The sequence below is a fragment of the Mauremys reevesii genome, linkage group 2 (genome assembly GCF_016161935.1).
Source record: "Mauremys reevesii isolate NIE-2019 linkage group 2, ASM1616193v1, whole genome shotgun sequence".
NCBI lineage: Eukaryota > Metazoa > Chordata > Testudines > Geoemydidae > Mauremys > Mauremys reevesii.
This window is the reverse complement of record NC_052624.1, coordinates 14,848,874-14,870,014: the sequence shown is the minus strand read 5'-3', so window position 1 is coordinate 14,870,014 and position 21,141 is coordinate 14,848,874. Positions and strand designations below refer to the sequence as shown.

General features: G+C 44.4%; 1 protein-coding gene across 2 annotated transcripts in view; it reads left to right on the top strand.

The window, feature by feature from the left end:
• Positions 1-21,141, top strand: part of ACVR2B (activin A receptor type 2B) — a 161,693-nt gene that overhangs the window by 130,811 nt on the left and 9,741 nt on the right. For both annotated transcript variants that reach the window (XM_039525662.1, XM_039525663.1), the window contains exons 4-9: positions 1,029-1,180; positions 2,145-2,288; positions 3,247-3,390; positions 4,275-4,423; positions 13,579-13,693; positions 16,063-16,201. In XM_039525662.1, coding sequence (XP_039381596.1) covers positions 1,029-1,180; positions 2,145-2,288; positions 3,247-3,390; positions 4,275-4,423; positions 13,579-13,693; positions 16,063-16,201 — 843 coding nt within the window. The remainder of the gene's footprint in view (positions 1-1,028; positions 1,181-2,144; positions 2,289-3,246; positions 3,391-4,274; positions 4,424-13,578; positions 13,694-16,062; positions 16,202-21,141) is intronic.

Here is a 21,141-nt window from a genome sequence, read left to right as displayed (position 1 = left end):
ACTCACTTTGGGGGGGAGCAGAACTGTCCCTCTTAACTAACTTCCAGTATATTTTGCTGACTGAGGAGATGAGAAAGGAATGTTTATGCAGTTGTGGTGATTTCCAACATTTGTTGATATAAGTTAAAGGGCAAGTTCTCCTTTATGGAAAAGTATTAGGGTTTAAATTATATTTTTCTATAGGTGTCTTTTAAACTATCCTATAAAATGTTAATAGAAAATATCTGTCTTCTATAGAGTGATCTCAAGGAATCTATAGAAAGCATCTTTTTCTCTGAACTGTATAGATTTTTCAGAGTAATTTCTATAGACTTTTATTAGATCCGTATCAAATTTGCCAGGACTTTATGAAAGTTATTAATTGTTTACATATTTGTATTACCTATTGTTATTAAAATACCCTTCATAGCCTCATAATAACAAAATAAGCCTTTCCCTACTGATTTTTTTTGTTTAATTTGGCAAGTATTGATATTTGTCCATCCCTCATCCTTCTGTGTCTCCAGTGAAGCAACATGGCTCTATTTAGACTTCCCATTCTTTGTTCATCAGCTTTACTGATGTAATGGGGAATTGGTACTACTGTGGAGACGGTACATTTGCTGATGGCTTCTGCAGTATTTTACTCTAAACTGACATCTTATTGCTATGGCTGGAAAACCTTTCTCTTTGTTAGATAATGGCAGTGGTGGGGAAGGGTCTTTGCCATCCGTGCCCACGTAACATCTTTTAGGGTTCACAGCAGGCAGGCATGTAGACTTAGAAACTCCAGCAGGCAATTTTCTACTTCACTCCGGTCTGGGGAACTTTTCTGGGGAAGTTCTAACGTGGTACTTTAGAGCATGCATGGCTAGATCTTTATTAATAAATTGCTCATTACAAGAGCATGTGTGTCACACCAGCAAATGTGCTCCGCTAAGGAGTTGGGGGAGGGTGAATGCTTGTGTATGTCTGGAACTCCAGCCACTAATCCCATTGCAAATATAAAAAGTCCTGTTTCACTTACTGTTCCCCCTCCCCTCTTACAGTAATATACGAGCCGCCACCACCAACACCCTCACTACTCAACATTCTGGTTTACTCTCTGCTTCCAATTGCTGTTCTGTCAATGGCCATTCTCTTGGCCTTCTGGATGTACCGTCACCGAAAGCCCCCCTATGGGCACGTTGACATTAACGAGGTGAGTCAGAAGCCTGATACCTTGAAAACTGAAGGGCAAGAGTTGACTTTTTTTTTCTCTTTTGTAAACGTAATTTCACTGTTTACCAGAAGCAGGTTGAGTATTTCAACCTTCTTAGATTGATTGTCCTTGGATGGCACATTATTAATTTAAGATGGCAGAACTTTCTCTTTGCTTTGTTAAATTGTTAAACAAATGTTGCAATACCATGCCGGAATTCATAATGGCTATCTTAGCACATGCTATAAGAACCTAGTATTTTTCTGGGGGGAGGAGGGGCGGGAATTAAAAAAGTCTTATGGCTTAATTTTAGTTTGAGGTGCTGAACACCTTTTTATTCCTGCATGGCTAGACAGAGCCTATGCCAAATGAGCTTTTCAAACATGGAAGATAGATTTGGGTCGGAGGAGTCCAACTACTCTTCTGCATGAAGCTACATTGTATTGTAAATAGCATCTTTCATACAAACATTTGAGGTTATTTTTATGGAAGCCTATTGTGCCTGATTGGATTAAAGACTTACTTGCTATTCATTAGAATGGTATGAAGTATTCATAATGAAGTGCAAAACTATTTGAAATTTTAGGTGTACTTTGCTATTTTGTAACAAAACTGAAGGTGGCATATTTTTGCAGGAGCTATCATAAAGCGTAAATGTTTTCCAAGCGAAGACAGCTTTTGCATTGAAGACATGAGAAAATTCAAGCTTTTGCCATGACTTGATGCAAAAAGTAGTTTAACATTTCATATAAACCACATTTGAGGGTGGGAAATGCCACCAAATGGCAAAGTGTTTCATGTGAAAATTCTGCAAAACAAAATGTGAATTTCACACTGCTCTTCTACTAAGTCATATTTTACTTTGAACAGTAAAATTTCAGTCAGCTAAAATACGTTTTTCCCCTGGCTTCACTGTTTGACTTCAGTTTGTAACCTACATCTTTATCCTTGTTTTGTTTTCTAGGATCCTGGTCCACCACCCCCTTCTCCATTGGTTGGCCTTAAGCCATTGCAATTATTGGAGATCAAAGCTCGGGGGCGCTTTGGCTGTGTCTGGAAGGCTCAGCTGATGAATGACTATGTAGCTGTGAAAATCTTCCCCATACAGGTGAGAGAAATTCAAGGACCTCCATATGCCTTTGAATATGGTTAGCTCATTAGCAAATGCCACCTGCGGCAGCTGCTGTTTCAAGCTGGGCAAATGATCCCATTTTGAAATCTACAGGGCATTTTAACTGTGGTCCAAATGTTCAGAGTTGTAGAAATTCAGGGAGGCAGCATGCAGTGTAATACCCAAAGAGTGCACAAAAGACCATGTTAATCCCAGATCTTGCATGACTGTTGCCTGGATAAATTGAGAATCCAGACCTGAACATAAGTAATTTGCAGCTCACAAAGCCACAGTCTTAATGATGTGAAGACTCATTGTACGGGAACATTAGTGTGCTGAGAAGTTGTATATTTCATTTTGGACATTCAAAACTCAAAGAATTGCAAATGGAAAAACCAAAACAATCAGATATGTCCAGTTGAAGAAAAATTATTGAAAAATCTTTGTGCTCGTCCCCTAAACCCCTCTTCTTTAATACCCCTCTTCCTTGTGTTTTTCATCATGGTTTTATGGAAAGAGATTTTTATATCCTCTCTCCAGACCGGACATTTACACAATCCATTCTGGTTTATGATAATCTTAACAATTAGAGCTGAAATAGAAATCTAGGTAGTAATTTGCATAGGCTTCATTCTTTTACTTGCTTTCACAGAAATTTTGGCTACATTTTTTAATCCGTGACTTTATATTGTCGGCTTTCACTTTTTTTTTAATGAGGCTATAGCACTTTCTGAGGTGGTTTGGGGAGGGGTTAAGTACAGGAATGTCTTCTCTCCCTCTGGCATGTAGACCTTTTGGGAAATTGCCTAATTTTAAAGGCATCTGTACTCCTTTTTATGATGTCTGAGAATAACTTTGAGGAGCATCAGCAATGCACTGTGTCATGGCAGCTATTTGCTTTAAATGGAAGGTTGAATTTAGAAATGGTCTTTGATCATGTTACCCTCTGCTTTAGGATAAACAATCCTGGCAGAGTGAGAGAGAAATCTTCAACACCCCTGGCATGAAGCACGAAAACCTTTTGCAGTTTATTGCAGCAGAGAAGCGAGGAACAAACCTGGAGATGGAGCTATGGTTGATCACAGCTTTCCATGACAAGGTATCATATATCCACATCTCCATTTGGGGGCTAAAGGGACTGATGCCTATTGGGATAACTATGCAGGATTTGGAATGGGTGTTTACCATTTGAACAGCCATTTTGGAATGTCCTGTTCGCCTTGTAGCTAATTTTTGTGAGCTATGTTTCAGTTTATTGAGAGAAAAAATGAAAACCGACCCTTGGTTTAAAGATTTCTCAGAACTACTGTTGGCTTTAGAAAATCGGTCTGATCTGCAGGACAGGAGGAGAAGTGGAAAAGGCCAGTGTTTGCACTTGTAAGCAGTAGTAACCTTGCACCTGTGTAGGCAAACCTGAGAGATAGCATTCAGAGCTGACAATCAGACTGTTGCAGTCCTTACTCTGCACTTTCAGATAGGCTCTGTATTTACTTAAAACTCACAGCATATCTGGGTTTCATGGGTTGCTTTAGTTGTCAAATATAAAGAACATTTAAAATAAAACAAACATGCACAAATCCAGGTTTGAGCTGCAATGTTACCCCTGTATTTAATCCAAGGTTCATGGAGTCATTCATTTCCATAGACAGCTAATAGAATGTAATATCTTTTCTCATTTAAGGCTTTCCCCTTCTTGTATAGCTGCTCAAGTTTTTTTCCTTGAGGGAGCTAGACCTGGCGGAACTAATTTTTAAAGCCATTAGGTATTTTTATTTCAATGAGTCCGGGAAAGTGATAGTATTTCACCAACATTCTTCTCTTCTTTTTTGTTTTATTCTTTGCAAGTGGATTTTTCTGTCAAATCAAAGTTCAAACTGCTCAAGCACTCATTAAAGCCATTCTCTAAACTGATGATTTGGCACAGCTGTCACTTACCAAGGTCTGTGATTAAGTTCTAAGAACATATGATGTCCCATTTCTCAGGGCTCTCTGACAGATTACCTGAAGGGGAATATTATCAGCTGGAATGAACTCTGCCATGTTGCAGAAACGATGGCCCATGGACTGTCCTACCTACATGAAGATGTCCCCTGGTGTAAAGGGGAAGGACACAAACCTGCCATAGCACACAGGTATTGTATTTTTGCATAACTATGGTTCTTCAGCTCGTGACCTGAAGAGCTCTGTGAAACTTAAAAGCTTGAACCTTGCACTAGCAGAAGTTGGTCCAATAAAAGGTATTACCTCGCCCACCTTGTCTCTTTCTAAAATACATGACCTTCTGGTGACAATTTTGTTGAATAGAGGAGGGAGGAGATCTTGCTTTTATGTAGTGCCTTTCATCCTAAGTATTTTGCAAAAGATAACATACAGTAATAGCCAGGTAGGTAGTTTGTGCCGCCCCCACACTGCAGAGCCCCTGTAGAATAAAGGAATTTAGGCCAAAACCATGGGGGGACAGATCCTCCACTGAAAGCCCCAGAGGCTGTTTAATGTCCAAACAGAGTAGATAGGATCTCGATTTAGTCCTTATCTAAAGGACCTACACATTGGAATACTGCATTCAGTTCTGGTGTCCGCAATTCAAGAAGGATGTTGGTAAATTGGAGAGGGTTCAGAGGAGAGCTGCAAGAATGATTTGAAGGATTGGAAAACAACCCTTATAACAATAGATTCAAAGAGCTCAATTTGTTTATATTAACTAAGGGAAGGTTTTAAGGGGTACCCTTTGATCACAATCTGTAAGTACCTATGTGGAGAATAGAAATTTGATAATGGAGGACTTTTCAGTCTAGACAAAAATATAACAAGATCCAGTGGCTGGGACTTGAATTTAGATAAATTCAGACTAGAAATAAGGTGGAAATTTTTAACAGCGAGGGTAATTAACCATTAGAATAGTTTGTCAACTGTTGTGGTAGATTCTGCATCTCTGGCAATTTTAAAATCAAGATTGGATGTGTTTTAAAAGATCTGCTCTAGTTGAAACAGGAATTAATTCAGGGAAGTCCTGTGTTATACAGGAAGTTAGACTAGATGATCCAAACTGGCCTTTCTGGCTTTATAATCTGAATAAACTATATTGTAGTCTGTATATTCCGTATGGCTATTTGACTATGAAAGGATTTAAACCGGTGATTCCAGGGAATATAATTATTTCAAACTTGATGCTTAGTCTTATCCTCCCCAGCTGAGTTTTTGTTCAGAAGGAAAGAATGAGTGAAATAGAAAATGGCTGCTGTCTGTTACTCATTATTTTATAGCACTTAGCTTGCCATGAGCTGTTCAAAAGATACAAGAAGAGAAGATCCCTGCCCCAAAGAGTTTACAGCACATTTTAGACATGATGCAGGCTAGGGTGGCAGGGCGAATTGCTGGAGTGCAGAACGATGAGGGTTATGGCAACAGTCAGATACTCACTTTATACGTCTGCATGTCTTGATGGTTCTGGATAGCTAGTTCTAAAATAAAAATATAGATAGTATAGTCTTGCTTGCTCCAGGCATTGTGGGATAGGTGAGTTTTCAGGAAGGATTTAAGTCAGGTGAAAGGCTATATACATGGCAGTCCCAGGACATACTCCTCCCCACTGCCCTGCGCTCTAGCTTGGGCTGAAACATGAAGTTCAATTGCAGTCGTCTGTATTTGATTTGGTGAGACTGATTTTCAGATGGGTTAAAAAAAAAAAAAAGCTTAAATCTGTTATGAAAAGTGCTTTCTGTTCAGTGACTTTGTGTGCCCGCCCCCCAAAACAGGAAGAGAATTCTGAGAAATGTGATCTCGTGCAAGAGCCTGCAGCTGCATTTCAGTTGCTTGTGGGGGAACTCTGCCTCCTTGACACTTGCCCCTGTAAAATAAATGCAGTGATTTATATGTGAAATTCCTAGGGGTGGGGCAGGGAAAAAGCCATGCAAAACTCTTGAAGCTGTGGACCATGGTAATTAGTGTCACAATAGATTTAGCAAATGATGCAGGGGAAGGGAAGAGGAGGGGGGGGGGGGATTCATTCCCCATGTGTAAACTTTACCATCTAAGAAGCATGTAGTTTCAGGGCATGGGTATATTTTACTGTCTTTCCCCGTCTAAAAAAATAAATGAGTAAATCTGTTTCAAGTTGGGTGATATTTTTGAATAGCACAGGACAATGTACTGTTAAAATGCTTGAATTCTCAGTTAAGTCTGAGTGAGTTACTGCCATAAAAAGCTTCAGCTAACGCCTTAACACCATTGGCCTTTGGCATAAAAGGAGGATTAATGTGGTAATTATCACAATCTTGCTTGTCAGTGCTGTAGTGCCCTCTAGTGGAAATTTATAGTAAGAGCATTGGTGTATAAATCAGTGGAATCTAATGCTGCCAAATATCATTTCTTCTTTGAGTAGCATCCCTCTGGGTGCTCTGCTTCAGGTACACACGTGCCTCTCAAGCCAGTGATTGGAGATTTTCACCTAGGAGTGTCCGTTCAGCCTCTTAATGTCAGACGCCAAAGCTATATAGGGGTGTGTAGGTGAACCGCATCAGTGCCTTTTCAACCACCTTGGCCTGAGATGGAATCTTAGAACAGTAGTACTTGTGGCATCTTAAAGACTAACAAATTTATTTAAGCATGAGCTTTCGTGAGCTACAGCTCACTTCTTCGGATGCATAGAATGGAACACACAGACGGGATATTTATACATACAGAGAACATGAAAAGGTGGAAGTATGCATACCAACAGGCAGAGTCTAATCAATTGAGATGAGCTATCGTTAGCAGGAGGGGGATTTTTTTTTTATTTTTATTTTTTTTTGCTCTGCCGCCATTTTTTCCCCCTCTGTCCCTGTCCCCCCCCCCATGTCCCGATATTTGACCTGGGTGATCTGGTCACCCTAGCTGTAGCTCACGAAAGCTCATGCTTAAATAAATTTGTTAGTCTTTAAGGTGCCACAAGTACTCCTGGTTTTTTTGCGGATACAGACTAACACGGCTGCTACTCTGAAACCTGCCTTAGAACAGTGGTTCTCAACCAGGGCTCTGGGGCCCCCTAGGGGGCAGCGAGCAGGTTTCTGGAGGCTCACCAAGCAGGGCCGGCATTAGGCTTGCTGGGGCCCAGGGCAGAAAGGCGAAGTCACGCTGTGCAGTACTGAAGCCTGGGGCCCCGAGCCCTGCCATCTCGGGCTGAAACCAAAACCTGAGCTGCTTAGCTTAGCATTAGCCCTTCTTGCATCCCCTTAATGCCAGCCCTGGCTTTTATATGCAGAAAAGCAGTTGTTGTGGCACAGCTGGGCTGTGGAATTTTTATAGCATGGGGGGGAGGGGGCGAAAAACGGGTTGAGAACCCCTTCCTTAGTGCGTCTGCCTTGAGCGTGCCTCAGCCTTTCTCTTTTTTATTCCTTAGTGTTTAGATCAGGGGTAGGCAACCTATGGCACGTGTGCCGAAGGCAGCACGCGAGCTGATTTTCAGTGGCACTCATACTGCCTGGGTCCTGGCCACTGGTCCGGGCGGGGGGCTCTGCATTTTAATTTAATTTTAAATGAAGCTTCTTAAACATTTAAAAAACCTTATTTACTTTACATACAACAATAGTTTAGTTATATATTATAGACTTATAGGAAGAGACCTTCTAAAAACATTAAAATGTGTTACTGGCACGCGAGACCTTAAATTAGAGTGAATAAATGAAGACTCGGCACACCACTTCCGAAAGGTTGCTAACCCCTGGTTTAGATACTTAGTCTAGTAGTTGTTAGTGTAGTTAGTGAGTTAGTTTGTACACGTAGTGAGAAGATTGTTTTGTTCTACTCTCCTTTTTCCCCCAGAGAGACTTGTTTTCCTAGCAGGGCATTCTTGGCCTGCCATGCTTGACATGCTGTCTCTTCCTGTAAGCGATGGCCACTCTTAAGTGTGTCCATTGCTTGAGGGTGTCCCATGTCTCCCAGAAGTGCAACTTCTTGGCCTTCAACTCTAGGGCAGGGAAGAACAAGGAGCTCAGGCTGGGATTGTTCATGATAGAATGTTCTCTGCATCCAGAACCAGGTCAGGAGACACCACCTCTCTCACCCCACCATATCTGTCCCTGGACAGAGCCAGTGCTACTTCTGCCTCGGGCAGACTTCCCCAGAAAGGAAGGGAAGACTTTGGAGGCTTCTGGGAAGACTCCCAAAAAGAGGAATGCCGATTCTCACTCCAAGGAAACAGCTGTGGTGCTCAGCCAAGCCTCCAGTCACCATAGGTACGGTTGAAGCCAAGGGCTCCTCCACTAGTACTGGCAGGACTATGAAGTGCTGGAGCTCCAAGGAAAAGAGACATGGCTCTGATAGGGCCCTGGTACCTTCTACCAGCACAGAGAGCAAGCATAGGGCGAGTTTGGCCCAGCTGTTGGTACTGATGCATCTGGCCCATAGTACATAGCAGTACATGAAACCAGTTTACCATTGTGCCCTTTAATCCAACTGTTGGTACTGATGTAGTCTGTCCAGCGACTGGTACCAGTGTGTTCAGCATCGTCCGCACTGCGCAAACAACAATGCCCATCTTCCATTGCGGTGCGATTGTCAGTATTATCTGCTTCAGCAGCTGTTGTCTGAGCTACCCTTTCGGCACCAGATCCCTTCTTGGTACTGCAGGAATTCCAGCACTCTAAGGACCTTTTGGTATCAGATGAACCGGAGTCCCCGCTTCTTGTGGGTACCAAATGCCTTTTGGCACTGAGACCCCAGTCTCTGGGTTACTGTCTTCTGAGGCTGCTGGACTCTGCACTGCTTAACAGGTGTCCCTCTCCCCCATGTGTAAGGGCACTGTTGGCCCCTTACTAAAACCCTGTGGGTTTCTTTGTTGTTGTTTTTTCTGGTGCCTTCTCTCCATACTAGGAGAGAGGGGAAGGGGCCAAGGAGATGGGATTTTGGGACTGACAGGGCCTCTGGCCAATCAGAGGGCTCTAGACCATGACCAGTGGGGAGTAGCCAGCACCCCAGGTCAATATCATGGCTCAGATGCCTGGTCAAATCAGGAAGCCCCCCAGCTCAAGTCCCTGCCTGCATGTGTGCTGAGGGAGGGAGACAGCGAGAGCAGCCCCAGGTGGGTGAGGCTCTGTGGCTGTCAGTCAGCAGGCAAAGAACCATGTAGGAGGCTGGAGGGGGCTGCCTGATGGCCCAGTGACACGTCTGAGAGCCAGCGAGCAGGGGCAGGAGGGTCGTGCAGGGGGCTGGAACCCACCAGGAACAAGGAGACAGACCCAGCGGGCAGGGTCCATGGAGGGGGGAACAACAGCCAGAGGGAAGGAGGGGCCTGAAGGGAGTGGCTTGGGGGGTCCCAGACACGTTGTAAGGGAGCGAGGCACCCCAGCAAAGGGGATAAAGTTGGAATAGCAGGGGGTGGAGAGATGAGCTCTGAGAGCCCAGTAACCCACCCCCTGTACTGCCCAGAGACCAGCCAGGCAGGGAGCCATGACTAGTACCGGCTGGTGTGTGTGGGGAGGATCCTGGCAGCCCCTGAACCCAGGAGAAGGTAGGGTTGCCAGGTGTCTGGTTTTCGACCAGAACGCCCAGTCGAAAAGGGACCCTGGTGGCTCCAGTCAGCATTGCTGACCGGGCTGTTAAAAGTCTGATCAGCGGCACAGCAGGACTAAGGCAGGTTCCCTGCCTGCCATGGATCCCGGAAGCAGCAGCATGTCCCCACCTCTGGCTCCTATGTGTAGGGGCAGCCGGGAGGCTCCGCACGCTGCCTCGGCCCCAAGCACCAGTTCCGCAGCTCCCATTGGCTGCAGGACCTGGCGCTTGGGATGGGGGAATTGCGTGGGACCTCCTGGCTGCCCTACGCTACAAGCCAGAGGGGGGACATGCTGCTGCTTCCGGAAGCTGCTTGAGGTAAGGCCCCATCCCAGAGGCCAGAGCCCCAACCCTCTGCCCCAGCCCTGATCCCTCTCCCACCCTCTGAACCCCTTGGTCCCAGCCAGGAGCACCCTCCTACACCCCAAACCCCTCATCCCCAGCCCCACACCAGAGCCCACACCTCCAGCCGGAGCACTGACTGTGTTGGGGAGGTCTATAATGGTGGGGTGGGGAGAAGGTAAGTTTATAGGCATTTGTGAGCCAAATGCCATTTTACCCTGGATGTGTGAGCTCTCAGCTCACAATGGTAGGGTGCTGACTTATTTAAAACTCACATTTTATTTGATAGCAGCAGATAATAAAATAAAGTTGTATTAATCTTTACTCATTATTACCGGTGGCTTCTGGGATATATCTGGGTGTGACTGGCACTATGGAAGAAGTATTCTTCTCTTGCTGCATTCTGTTACCTACCAGCCAGGACACTCAAATGGACCCACCCTCACATCTCTATGGGAGGAGGCTTTTCAGGAAGGGATTTTCAGTGGAGGTCCCTGACTCTAGAGCTTAATCCTCCTCGCCATTCCCTGGTCTGACTGAATAGCTTGCTGACCGTGGGGTCATGTTGCCAAGCCAGTGATTGGCTGTGCCTTAAAATCCTATTTCTTAGGTCTGAGTGGGAGTCACCAGATGTTCAGTTGTTCAGAAAATCGGACTGTTTTTATTTAAGCGCATAAATATAGATCTTGTCCTACTCTTTGACAGCCGAAAGCCTGCAGCTCTTTCTCTGGAGGATTATTTTTCTTTTTGTGGGCTGTGGAGTCATTCCTTGACATTTTTGGCCACTTGGCCAGTTTGGATGTATGGTTTTTTTAAGTGTTTTTACCTCTTTATATATGAGCATGGAGAATGAGATAGATGCACAATATGCCCTGAAGAGAGTGTGTGCACGTACATGTGTGGATTTATCTGTGTGTGCATCTAATCATTCATTTTTACTTTTTAAGATGGCGGAGCAGTGTATTATTGTGGTTTAGTGAGTCTGTCATAAATTAACTCCTCTGCCAAATGGAGTCGTAGTTCAATGAAGGAGAACCAGGCGAGCACAGCTTTGCTAAAGCAATTAAGCACTCTTTAAATTTTGTTGTGAATATGCTATAACAACAAATCCTACACTGCAGAAATGTCTCCAATAACTGCTTTACTGTACAGTGGGCTAAATCACGTCCCCCACCGTAATCACCTAGCCAGACTCTCCCGAACTAGAACATGCAGCTTTGTGTGTGGCTGTGGTAAGGAAGAGTTATTTCCTTTCTCAGAAGGTTGAGGCTTGGGGGTTGAGCAGCTTAACCTGCCTTTGTTGTGGCCTTATGACACCCAGAAATGCAGTAGGCCCTGTCTGGTCTGTCTGCACTGTCTGGTCCAGTGATTCCTCTCTTCCCAGAGTATTTTGACAGATCATTTTTAGTATAAAACAATTGTATCTGACCTCATTAATTGCTATGCAGGCTAGCAGTGTCCTGCATTCAGCAAGGTCACTGAGTGAACTGAAAGAATATAGGAAAATTATGATGCGGTGCATACAGGGCATTGCCATCTGCTGTCTAAGGTTTGTAGCTTAATTATATTCACAAACATCTCTTTTCTGATGAAAATGTGGAAAGGCCAGGGAGTGAGGTTTTTCCTCATTAGGTCTTTTACTCACGTTCTGACTATAAGACTAAGGTAAGGACATGGCTTTGAAGGGCTTGTGGATGAAACTCCGCTCAACCCATAATAAACCACTACAAAGGGAATCTGGACTCGGTCAATGACTAGTGGTCCAACACCTAGTACGGTCAATATCTCTAGGATAGTGCTGGTCCAGGAGTTCAAAAATTCAGTGTAATAGATCTCCGTCACACAAAACGATTGAAGCCTGTAGAAAGAGTGAGCTGAACTCAGCTCACATCAGCTTGTTTCCAAGGAGGCCTTGTTTTGTAAAGGGCTACTACTTTAAGATGACAAAGGATTATAAATATATAAATGTAACATTTGCTTCATAAATTAATGGGCATAATGAATACAGTAACTATTAAAAGGGTCTAGTATGTTTGTTGGTGATAGTGGGTTGCTTATAATAACAAACTAACAAGAAACTTGATTAAGCTCTCTTCTAATTAAAAATTGCAGCCAGACTTTACAGAAACTGCTGACTTTGAATGGAGTAAGAGACCAGTTTTCCATACTTACTTTTAAAGCCCAATGTATACAGAATGTGTATATACATAGTATGTATAAGGGAACAATCTGTAGGTAGTTCTGGCAAAGCCAACTTGTAATATAACCTCTTATCACATCTGGGTGCCCTCCCCCACCCCTCAAACGCCTCTTTGAGGGAACATTGCTGAGGATGCCAGGCAAAGGAGGGGTTTGCCCATTAGTATGAAATGCTGACTTTTGTATCGTGCGTGTAGGTTGACCAGATGTCCTGATTTTATAGGGACAGTCCTGATATTTGGGGCATTTTTAATATGGGCTCCTATTACCCCCTGCCACCTACCCCTATTTTTCACACTTGCTATCTGGTCACCCTAAAGGCATGAATGGTAGAATCTTTAAACATGGGAGCTTCCTTCATGTCTCTTTCTTTTTTATACCTCTGTGTATGTGTGGCATGTTGGGGGAGGGGGGTATGCGTGTATCTATAAATAATGTTAGGATCCCATTAGTTTAATCCCTGGTTTTATTCTGACATTAATTTCTCCTGTACTCCTGCTTTCTCCTTGTTTTCCTTATCCTGCTCTGATTCTTTTCTGAAATTACCCTCCCCCCGTGATTCCTTTTGCTTCTGCTGTTATTTCTCTCCTCTTCAATTTTGGTCTATATATTGGAACCAGTGTAATGGCCATACCTCCTCCATCCTGATTGGGTGCCACACGAGCCCTTCTTTCTCTATGGCACCATCACTATAATCCTCTCCCTCAGGTTGGGGGAAGAGAGGCTGACAGTCACCCTGTGGGCCGCTAAAGGCACACAACTGCCAGATCATCAATGAAATGTGAGCAGTAGCCTCACATCAGTGCAAAGGCTAAAATCTGCCTCTACACCACTCGGGCCCAGCATGGGTGTTTGCAGGCAATTCCCTAATGCCAATCCTAAAGCAGTGTGTCAGCCTGACTCTGCCTTAGATGCTTTGTATTTTTGAACTGGAGTATTTTGTAAAAACGTGCGCACAGAAATATATGGTGGAGGGGAAGGAAATCAATTAAATATGGTCAGGAGCAGTGAGGGCTGTAGTTTGTTGCTTTCATAGATTCAGGTGTGATCTCAGAGATGTAAGACAGGTGCATCTTCAGCATACTGGATTCTCACTGTGTCACGGAGCTCATCCCGAGCATGGCAATTAAGCCAGTCAAGTTTTGACATGTTTGTTTAAAAACGATGGGATTTGTGCCATACTAAATCCTTCTCAAACTTGCTTCCTGGCTGTCTGCAGGGACTTCAAGAGTAAAAATGTGTTGTTGAAGAATGACTTGACAGCAGTTCTAGCTGACTTTGGACTGGCTGTACGGTTTGAGCCTGGAAAGCCTCCAGGGGACACCCATGGACAGGTAACAATTACCTTTTAGAAATAAATGTGGGGCTTACCACATCTGCTGGGAGTGGGCAGCGTTTCTTCAGATGCAGGATATGGGGACGGTATACTGGGGGACAGGAAATTGCAGAAGGGCATTGTTTTGCTCAGCTTGGATAATTTGCAGGGGCAATAGATACAAAATGCTTTTTTAATTGCTGATTTTTATATTAGCTTTAATGGTGGTTTTTGCTCAAAGAGCAGGGTATGGGATGACCCAGATTTACCTTTTATATATTTTATATTGCACACACTGCTTGTTCTTCTACTTTATCCCAGATACTGAATCAGGGAACAAATGAGCAGAGACACTTTCCATAAAGAATGGCACTTGATCTTTACATTTCCTGCACTACTAGGCACTTTCTTCCTGCCATTTTACGGTAACTTGGCTCCACCAGTACCCTTTATCTGCTACTGCAGAGGAAGGCGACCTCTTATCCTCTCCAATAGTGCACGTAGACATTTGTGCAAGGCAGCATAGCATGGAGGTGGAGACCATCCTGACCCCTGAAGGCATTCAGTTTATACCTTGCAGCATGAGATTTGATTACTGGTTTTAGCATTAAATATTGAATCATAAAATTATTCAGTTTTTTTTAAAAAGTCCAGTCATTGTAGCTGCCTAGAGACCTTTAGCAGCAATAAATATCCCAAGCTGACTACACAGTGTTTAAAAACGAACAGACAAAAACACCCTACTTTTTTAATGGTTCTGAATTTGCTACCTTTAAATTTCATAGTGACACCCTATTCTTGTGTTCTACAGTGGGCTTAAAGGAGGAGCCAATAATTTTCCTTTACACATCTGTATATTTTTTAATATACCAATCAAATCCTGTCTACTACTTTTCCTCTGTCCCACTATGAATTAGCAATGAGTTATTCCTAAGGCTAAGATTTTGTCATGGTTATTTTTAGTAAAAGTCAAGGATAGGTCACGGGCAATAAACAAAAATTCACAGAAGCTGTGATCTGTGACTTTTGCTGCTCTGGCTCCTGGGTTTCTCCTGCCACCGCGGTGGCTGGGAGATGTGGGGTACCCCTTCTGCCCAAGGCAGCTGGAAGCTTCATGGGGGGGCCCCCTCCACCCACGGCGGCTGGGAGCTGCAGCGTGACCATATTTCCCAAAGAGAAAACAAGATACTCCCAGATGCTTGCCCAAGGCAACCTCCTCACCTGCGTGAGGCTATCACCTGTCGCTGGACCCTGAGGAGGACACCCTCAGGAGGCTGTCACCTGTCACTGGAACCTTGCAGGGGGCCCCATGAGGAGGCTGTTGTCGGTAGCTGGAACCCTCTCAAGGCCCCCCTGGCTCCCAGCTTCAGTCTCTCAGCCCGGGGGCTGAAGGAGAGAATGTTCTGTGACCTCCATGACATAAACATAGCCTATTCCTAACATCTCTGTAAATCCAGCCACAGCTCTGACCATTTTGGTCAACTCTCTCTAGACCTTTAACTGCTTCTACATCTTCTTGTGCTTAGACATTGTCCCACAGTCAGGCCCTTGCAAGATGAGAAGTTTATGAGGAGGAATTCCCTAAGGGGAAAATTATTAAAAAGAAAATTAACTTCTGCATCGGACAGGTGATTGCCCCTTCCGCTCCAGACCCCTTCTTTCCCCACTCATCATCATGGCTTAGTATTCCACCACATGTGTTTGTAGCACCTCTGTAAAGATCTCTTGTACTAAACATTTTTAACAGTGGCATGTAACGGAGATTGAGCTACTCTCTCAAGGTTAGAGGTGGTCTCCAGAACATGGTTGAGGTGGATTGGCAGGACAGTGTGGTGAAGCTTCCAGTGTCCACATTACACCTGTCCTCTGGATGAATGAGACTTGTATCAGGGCTGTCAAACCTCTATTCACCAAACCTTTCACCAGCTCAACGTTTCTTTTTAAATTTATAAAGGGAGCATTAAGCTATCAATTATGATCCAATAACTGAGAGTCTGACTTGAACTTAAGGTGTTTGGAGTACCTCCAAAGACTAACTTGTTTTTACATACAGCAGGTGCTGCAGTAGCTAGAGGCAATGGGGTGGATGGATGACAGAATTTCAGACATAGTCATCTTACCTCACTGCATTTAATTCAAACCCTTAGTGTCCACTGAATGATCAACATATACATATCCACACATTTGGAGTCTTTTTACAACTGTTTCATGGAGCTCGAAATGATTTTAATGAGGAGTGATGCCAGAAAGAGTGGACCCATTTTGTTTGGAGCCAGTACACAGCCATCTTAGCAGAGAGGTAGCTTTGAGGTTGATGGAACAGCTGTAGTTCCTATACACCCAACTATCTCTTGTAACTTAAGTTGCATTTTTTCTTTTGGTGTATAGGTGGGAACAAGGAGGTACATGGCTCCTGAGGTGTTAGAGGGGGCAATCAACTTCCAGCGAGATGCCTTCCTGAGAATAGACATGTATGCAATGGGACTAGTATTGTGGGAGTTAATCTCCAGGTGCACAGCAGCTGATGGTAAGTGTAAAGCTCCCCAGCTCAGCTTCAGCAGGGGTATGTGGTCCAGAGAATGGTGTTGTCTTCATAAAATCAGTGACATGTTCTTATTAAGATGCTAATCTGGATTTTCCAATAAACTGTCATTCCCTCTAAACAGTGGACTTCACAGAGTTAAGGTCCAAAGTGCTTTTAACAGTATGCAGATTATATTGCGTAATGCCTGGGAGCCCAATAAAAAATTTGGCGAATGAGATGAGAGAGAAAATAGTTCAACAGTTGACAGTGGGCCTACTTTAAAGTATTAAATGTACCCTGTACACTGTCTCTCCAATGAAAGGGGTCTCGTTTGTTGTCAGACCTGTTCATTTTCACTTGTTCCCTAAGCAAGTTTTGAACCTATGTGAAAGGCTAATACATCAGCTCTTTCTTCCCTTCTCTGAGATGTAGTATAGGGGAGAGTGCAGTCTACACTGTAAGAACAAAAACCTAAGCACTTAAGTTACGGCAATCAAAGCCTTAGCCACAAGAGTTTGCTTTCCCCGCATCGCCTGACTTTCTCAATGTTCCTTCATCAAAACAGTGCTTGAAAAATGGGCAGCCTCTAGTCTGTCAGCAAGAACTGTCATGTGGAAATAGTGCATCTGCTAATCGGTGACAGTCTTGCCATGTGCAGAAGATTGCCTGCTGATGTTACGACTGAGGGGAGGCAGAAATAGTCATTTCATTTCTGTCAGCTCCACAACTACCTGTTCAGACCCCTCACTTTTTGTATGGAATCAGGTTATGGAACAGACATCCAGTCCTCAACATGCTGACTCCCCTGGGTTTCAAATATTATTGTTTGTTTGCATTACAGTAGCATCTAGAGACTCAAATCAAATTGGGACCCCTGTACATACACATGGTAAGAGACTAGTCTCTTCCCCAGAGAGCTTACTGTCTGCCTAGACATGACATACAAGGGAAAGAAGGGGAAACAGTGACCCAGAGATAGGGACTTGCCCCACCAGCAGGTCTGTGATAGAGCTGGGAATATAACGCAGGTCTCCTATGGTTCAGTCTGGTTCAGAACATCCGTTTGGATCTCCCCCATCTCCCTTTATTAAATACAACTTCAAAAGGCCCTGATGCAGTTCCCATTAAAGTCAATGGAAAGACTTCCTTTGACTTCAGTCGGAGTTGGATTGAACCCAAAGTGCAGTTCTCCTGTCCGTGCATGTGTAACTGGCACAGTAAACATGTAGGCATGTGTGGCCCTCCCTTGCTGTCAATCTCCAAGGGAGGCCATGCCTCTTGGCTGTCACGCTCCTGGAATAAGTCTTAGACAAGGGGGACGTTAGTAGTCTGGGGGCTCAATCCCTTCAGCAGGGTCGAGCAGTGAGTGGTCCAGGAGCCCAAGCCCTGAGACAGGGCAGGACACCAGTAGTCTAAAGCCCAGCCCTCAGGCAGGATAGAGCCAGGTATCGTCTGGGACCCCAGGCCCTAAGGCAGGGCAGGGTACCAAGCACAGTCCAGGGCTCCAGGCCTCAGGCAGGACAGAGCAGGGAATAATCCAGGGACCCCAGCTGTCAAGCAGAGCGGGGTACCAGCAGTCTAGGGCTCCAGCCCTCAGGCAGGGGCGAGCACCCAACACAGTCTAGGGGGCTCAGGCAGATGGTAGACTCCCACAGGCCTCCTGGCTGAAGGTGGGGTGACTGGCACCCCAGGGATGGCAGTGGGTAGGGGAACACGGGCCCACCTGACTCCACTGCGTCCCAGCCCAGGGCACTAACTGTGGCAGACCACTCTGCCACTGGGTCAGCGAGGATCCAGCTGCAACACACTGAACTGGGCTCAGGCAGCAACCCAGCCAGACCATAGTCAGCTGTCCATGGGCCACTTCCTACTCTTCCCTTGGGATGTACCTGGATCTCTGGGTTGTCCTCTGTCTCCCCTGGGTACACTGCAAACAGTAATCCTAGCTGCTCCTCAGCATCGGGCACGTCTGGTAGCTCAGGCAGTTAGGGTGAGTCCTTGGGGCAGCAGAAGTCCTTAGCAGGGTGGAAGCATCTGCCTCCCTCAACTGAGCTACAGGGCCTGCCATATATACTTCCTGTTCCTGTCCTGCCCCTCTGCTTCTGGCGTGGTGGGCATGGCTTTCCTGGTTCCGCCCACCAGAGGGCTTCTGGCCCTCCCTCTTTGTCAATTTCTGAGGGAGGTCACGCCTCTCTGCTACAGGCACCTTCTGACTCAATGGATCTGCTCCATGCATTTATTCAGAGCCACGTCTGCTGTGCCGAATGTTTAGTCTTGTTGGTCATGCAGAGCCCATACAGCGCTGGGACATGGAGATGAATGGCACTGTGACTCGCACTTCAGCAGTGACCTCAGACTACATGTCAGTTCCAGGACATTGAGTATGCACAAATGTAACTAAGGGCACATTTGGCCTGCAGAACTTTCTATTGTTGGAGGTGTGTGCACCAAAAAGAACCCTGCTCAGCTTGCGAGTCCAGGTTGAGTTTATAAGGCTGGCAGTTAGTGTGTCTATGAGGAGCATGTTATTACTTATAAAAATGAGCATATTTGATTTGGAAATAATTGGAGACTAATAAACAATGACCCCATAATGCCTCCAGGCTTACTGCAATGACCTCTACTGTGTGACTGTCCCTGAAGAGTCCTTGGAAACTTCAAAAATACCTTCCCTTCATACTGGGTATGTCTACACTGCAGTTAAACCCACAGCTGGCGTGTGTCAGCTGACTTGGGCTAGAGGGGCTCTGGCTGTGGTGCTGTAAAATTGTGGTGTAAATGTTTGGGCTTGGGCTAGAGCCCAAGCTCTGGGACCTCATGAGGCAGCAGGATCTGAGAGCCCAGGCTTCAATCCAAGCCTGAATGTCTATACTGCAATTTTACAACCCCATAGCCCAAGCCCCAAGTTAGCTGACGCAGGCCAGGTGCAGGTGTTTAATTGCAATGTAGACATACCCTAAGCTGCCTGCAAATTTAGTGGATTTACCAGTGCTGCTGCTTATACCTGTGCTCTATAGACTGAGCTAGTTTCCAGTTCAGTTTCAGGTGTTTGTTTTGACCTATGGTTTGGCTCCTTGGTTCTTTGAGATCACCTCTCTCCTCCTTTTTCTTCTTGTCATTTTGAGATCAGCCAGGTGCTTGTGCCAACAGTTCAAGCTTTGTATATCAGGTGGCTACCAGCAGGTAGCTCAAGCTAAGGCCTCTTTTATTCTGTTTCTGCTGCAGTGGAGCAAGAGTTTATTGATGTGCACAGCATGTTGCAAATGTTCATTCAGGCTTTCCCTAAAGGTGTGTTGGAACAGTCCTGATACTTTGATGGGGTGGGGATATGCGTAGGAAGGTCATTATCATTGTCCCATCAATGGAGATGGCTTATCTGGGGGCTAAATATTTAGATTTGTTTTACTGATTGGCACCACGTAAATGGGAAACATTAAATGGTCTTTTAGTCACTTTTCAGAGTAATAGCCACATATTTCAATATTGTAGTCTTGATGGTTTACAGTTCATGAGCAGATAAAAATATGCAGCTCTTTTTTTTTTTTTTTGGCCTTCAGTTTGAAGGAATCCATGTGAAATACTGTCCGGTTTGAAAGAGGTCACTTCTTGGTCTAAAGAGACCATGCAGTAATGCACAAGAACCCTTAAAAAAAAAATCCTCATTTCAGTTGGCGTGCTATTTGTTAGAGTGCATCTAAGCATTATGATATGCCAAATGATGTTTCAATAAACCAAACTTATTGCCACAATTGGGAGTCCAGACTGCTGCTTAGAAAAGTTTTCACATGCTGTTGTGGTTCAGAGCAGTTCACAGCCATACTCGTGATAGCTGAAGTGTTCAGAAATCATTCTATATGGACTAGCTGGAGATTAGTCTAAAGCACAATTAAAACAAAAAGTCTCCCCGGAGAAGAAAATATGCCTCTACTCCTGTTGGAAAACTATCTTCTTTGCAGTTTTCAAGCCCTTTTCTCACAGAACGACATTGTTTCAGAATGCATTTGTGCTTGGCATGGTCCAGCTCCCAGTGCAGATTAAGACTTAACTGTACAGAAAAGGGTCAAAACGAAAGCTTCTGTACTTTTCTACAGTGTAGTTAGCTGTCTAATGCTGAATCAGATTTCTGAAAGTTGCTGTCCTGTTATAGTTAACCACCATTCAAAGCAGAATTGACCCAGATCAAGTTTCTCCAGATCCTATTCCCTAAAGTGTCTCAAAAATTAAGTTCATCATATGCCTGAATACATTAAAATGTTTGAGGCCCTACATTATGGGTTGATCCTAGCTATGTTTAGCCTTACTACATTCCTGCTTTCCATCTTGGGTCATTTATGCAGAGGTCCATTGAAACATGAAAGAATTGCAAGAACTATCCGAATATTCCCAAGCTGTGCATTGTTACATGGACAATACTGTCAATAGCATAACTGTGCTAGCGCTACCTAAATTGATGATGCCTTGCAGGCTGTCACTTAATCAGGGTTGGCTTCTTTAGGGAAGTGTTGGTTCTCAGGACCACGACTGCAGTGTAGTAACTAAAAACAAATGACTGTGTTATTGCTTTATTGCCATAAGTCTATGATCAGACTAGGTCATGAAAGAACAAATGACAAATATTTCATCGGTGTTTGACCTAGCAAGTCAGGGACTAAAATGAAGTGACTGGCATATTGATATCTGCTGCCAGGACATTGTGTGTATTTGGAGTCAGGCATCAAACATAATCAACTGGGATTTGGTGTTAACTTGCTTAGTTTTTTTTTACAAAATGCCACACTGATTTTCAACTAGGAAAAAGGCAAAATTTGGAGTGTTGTGCAAGATTTGGGGTTCATAGCAAATTCATGAATTGACAACTAGCAGTGATGGCAGAATGGTTTTGTGAAGGGGGAATTTAAATCACATTGGTATAAAATGACGTGACTTGCGTAGTATGCGATGCT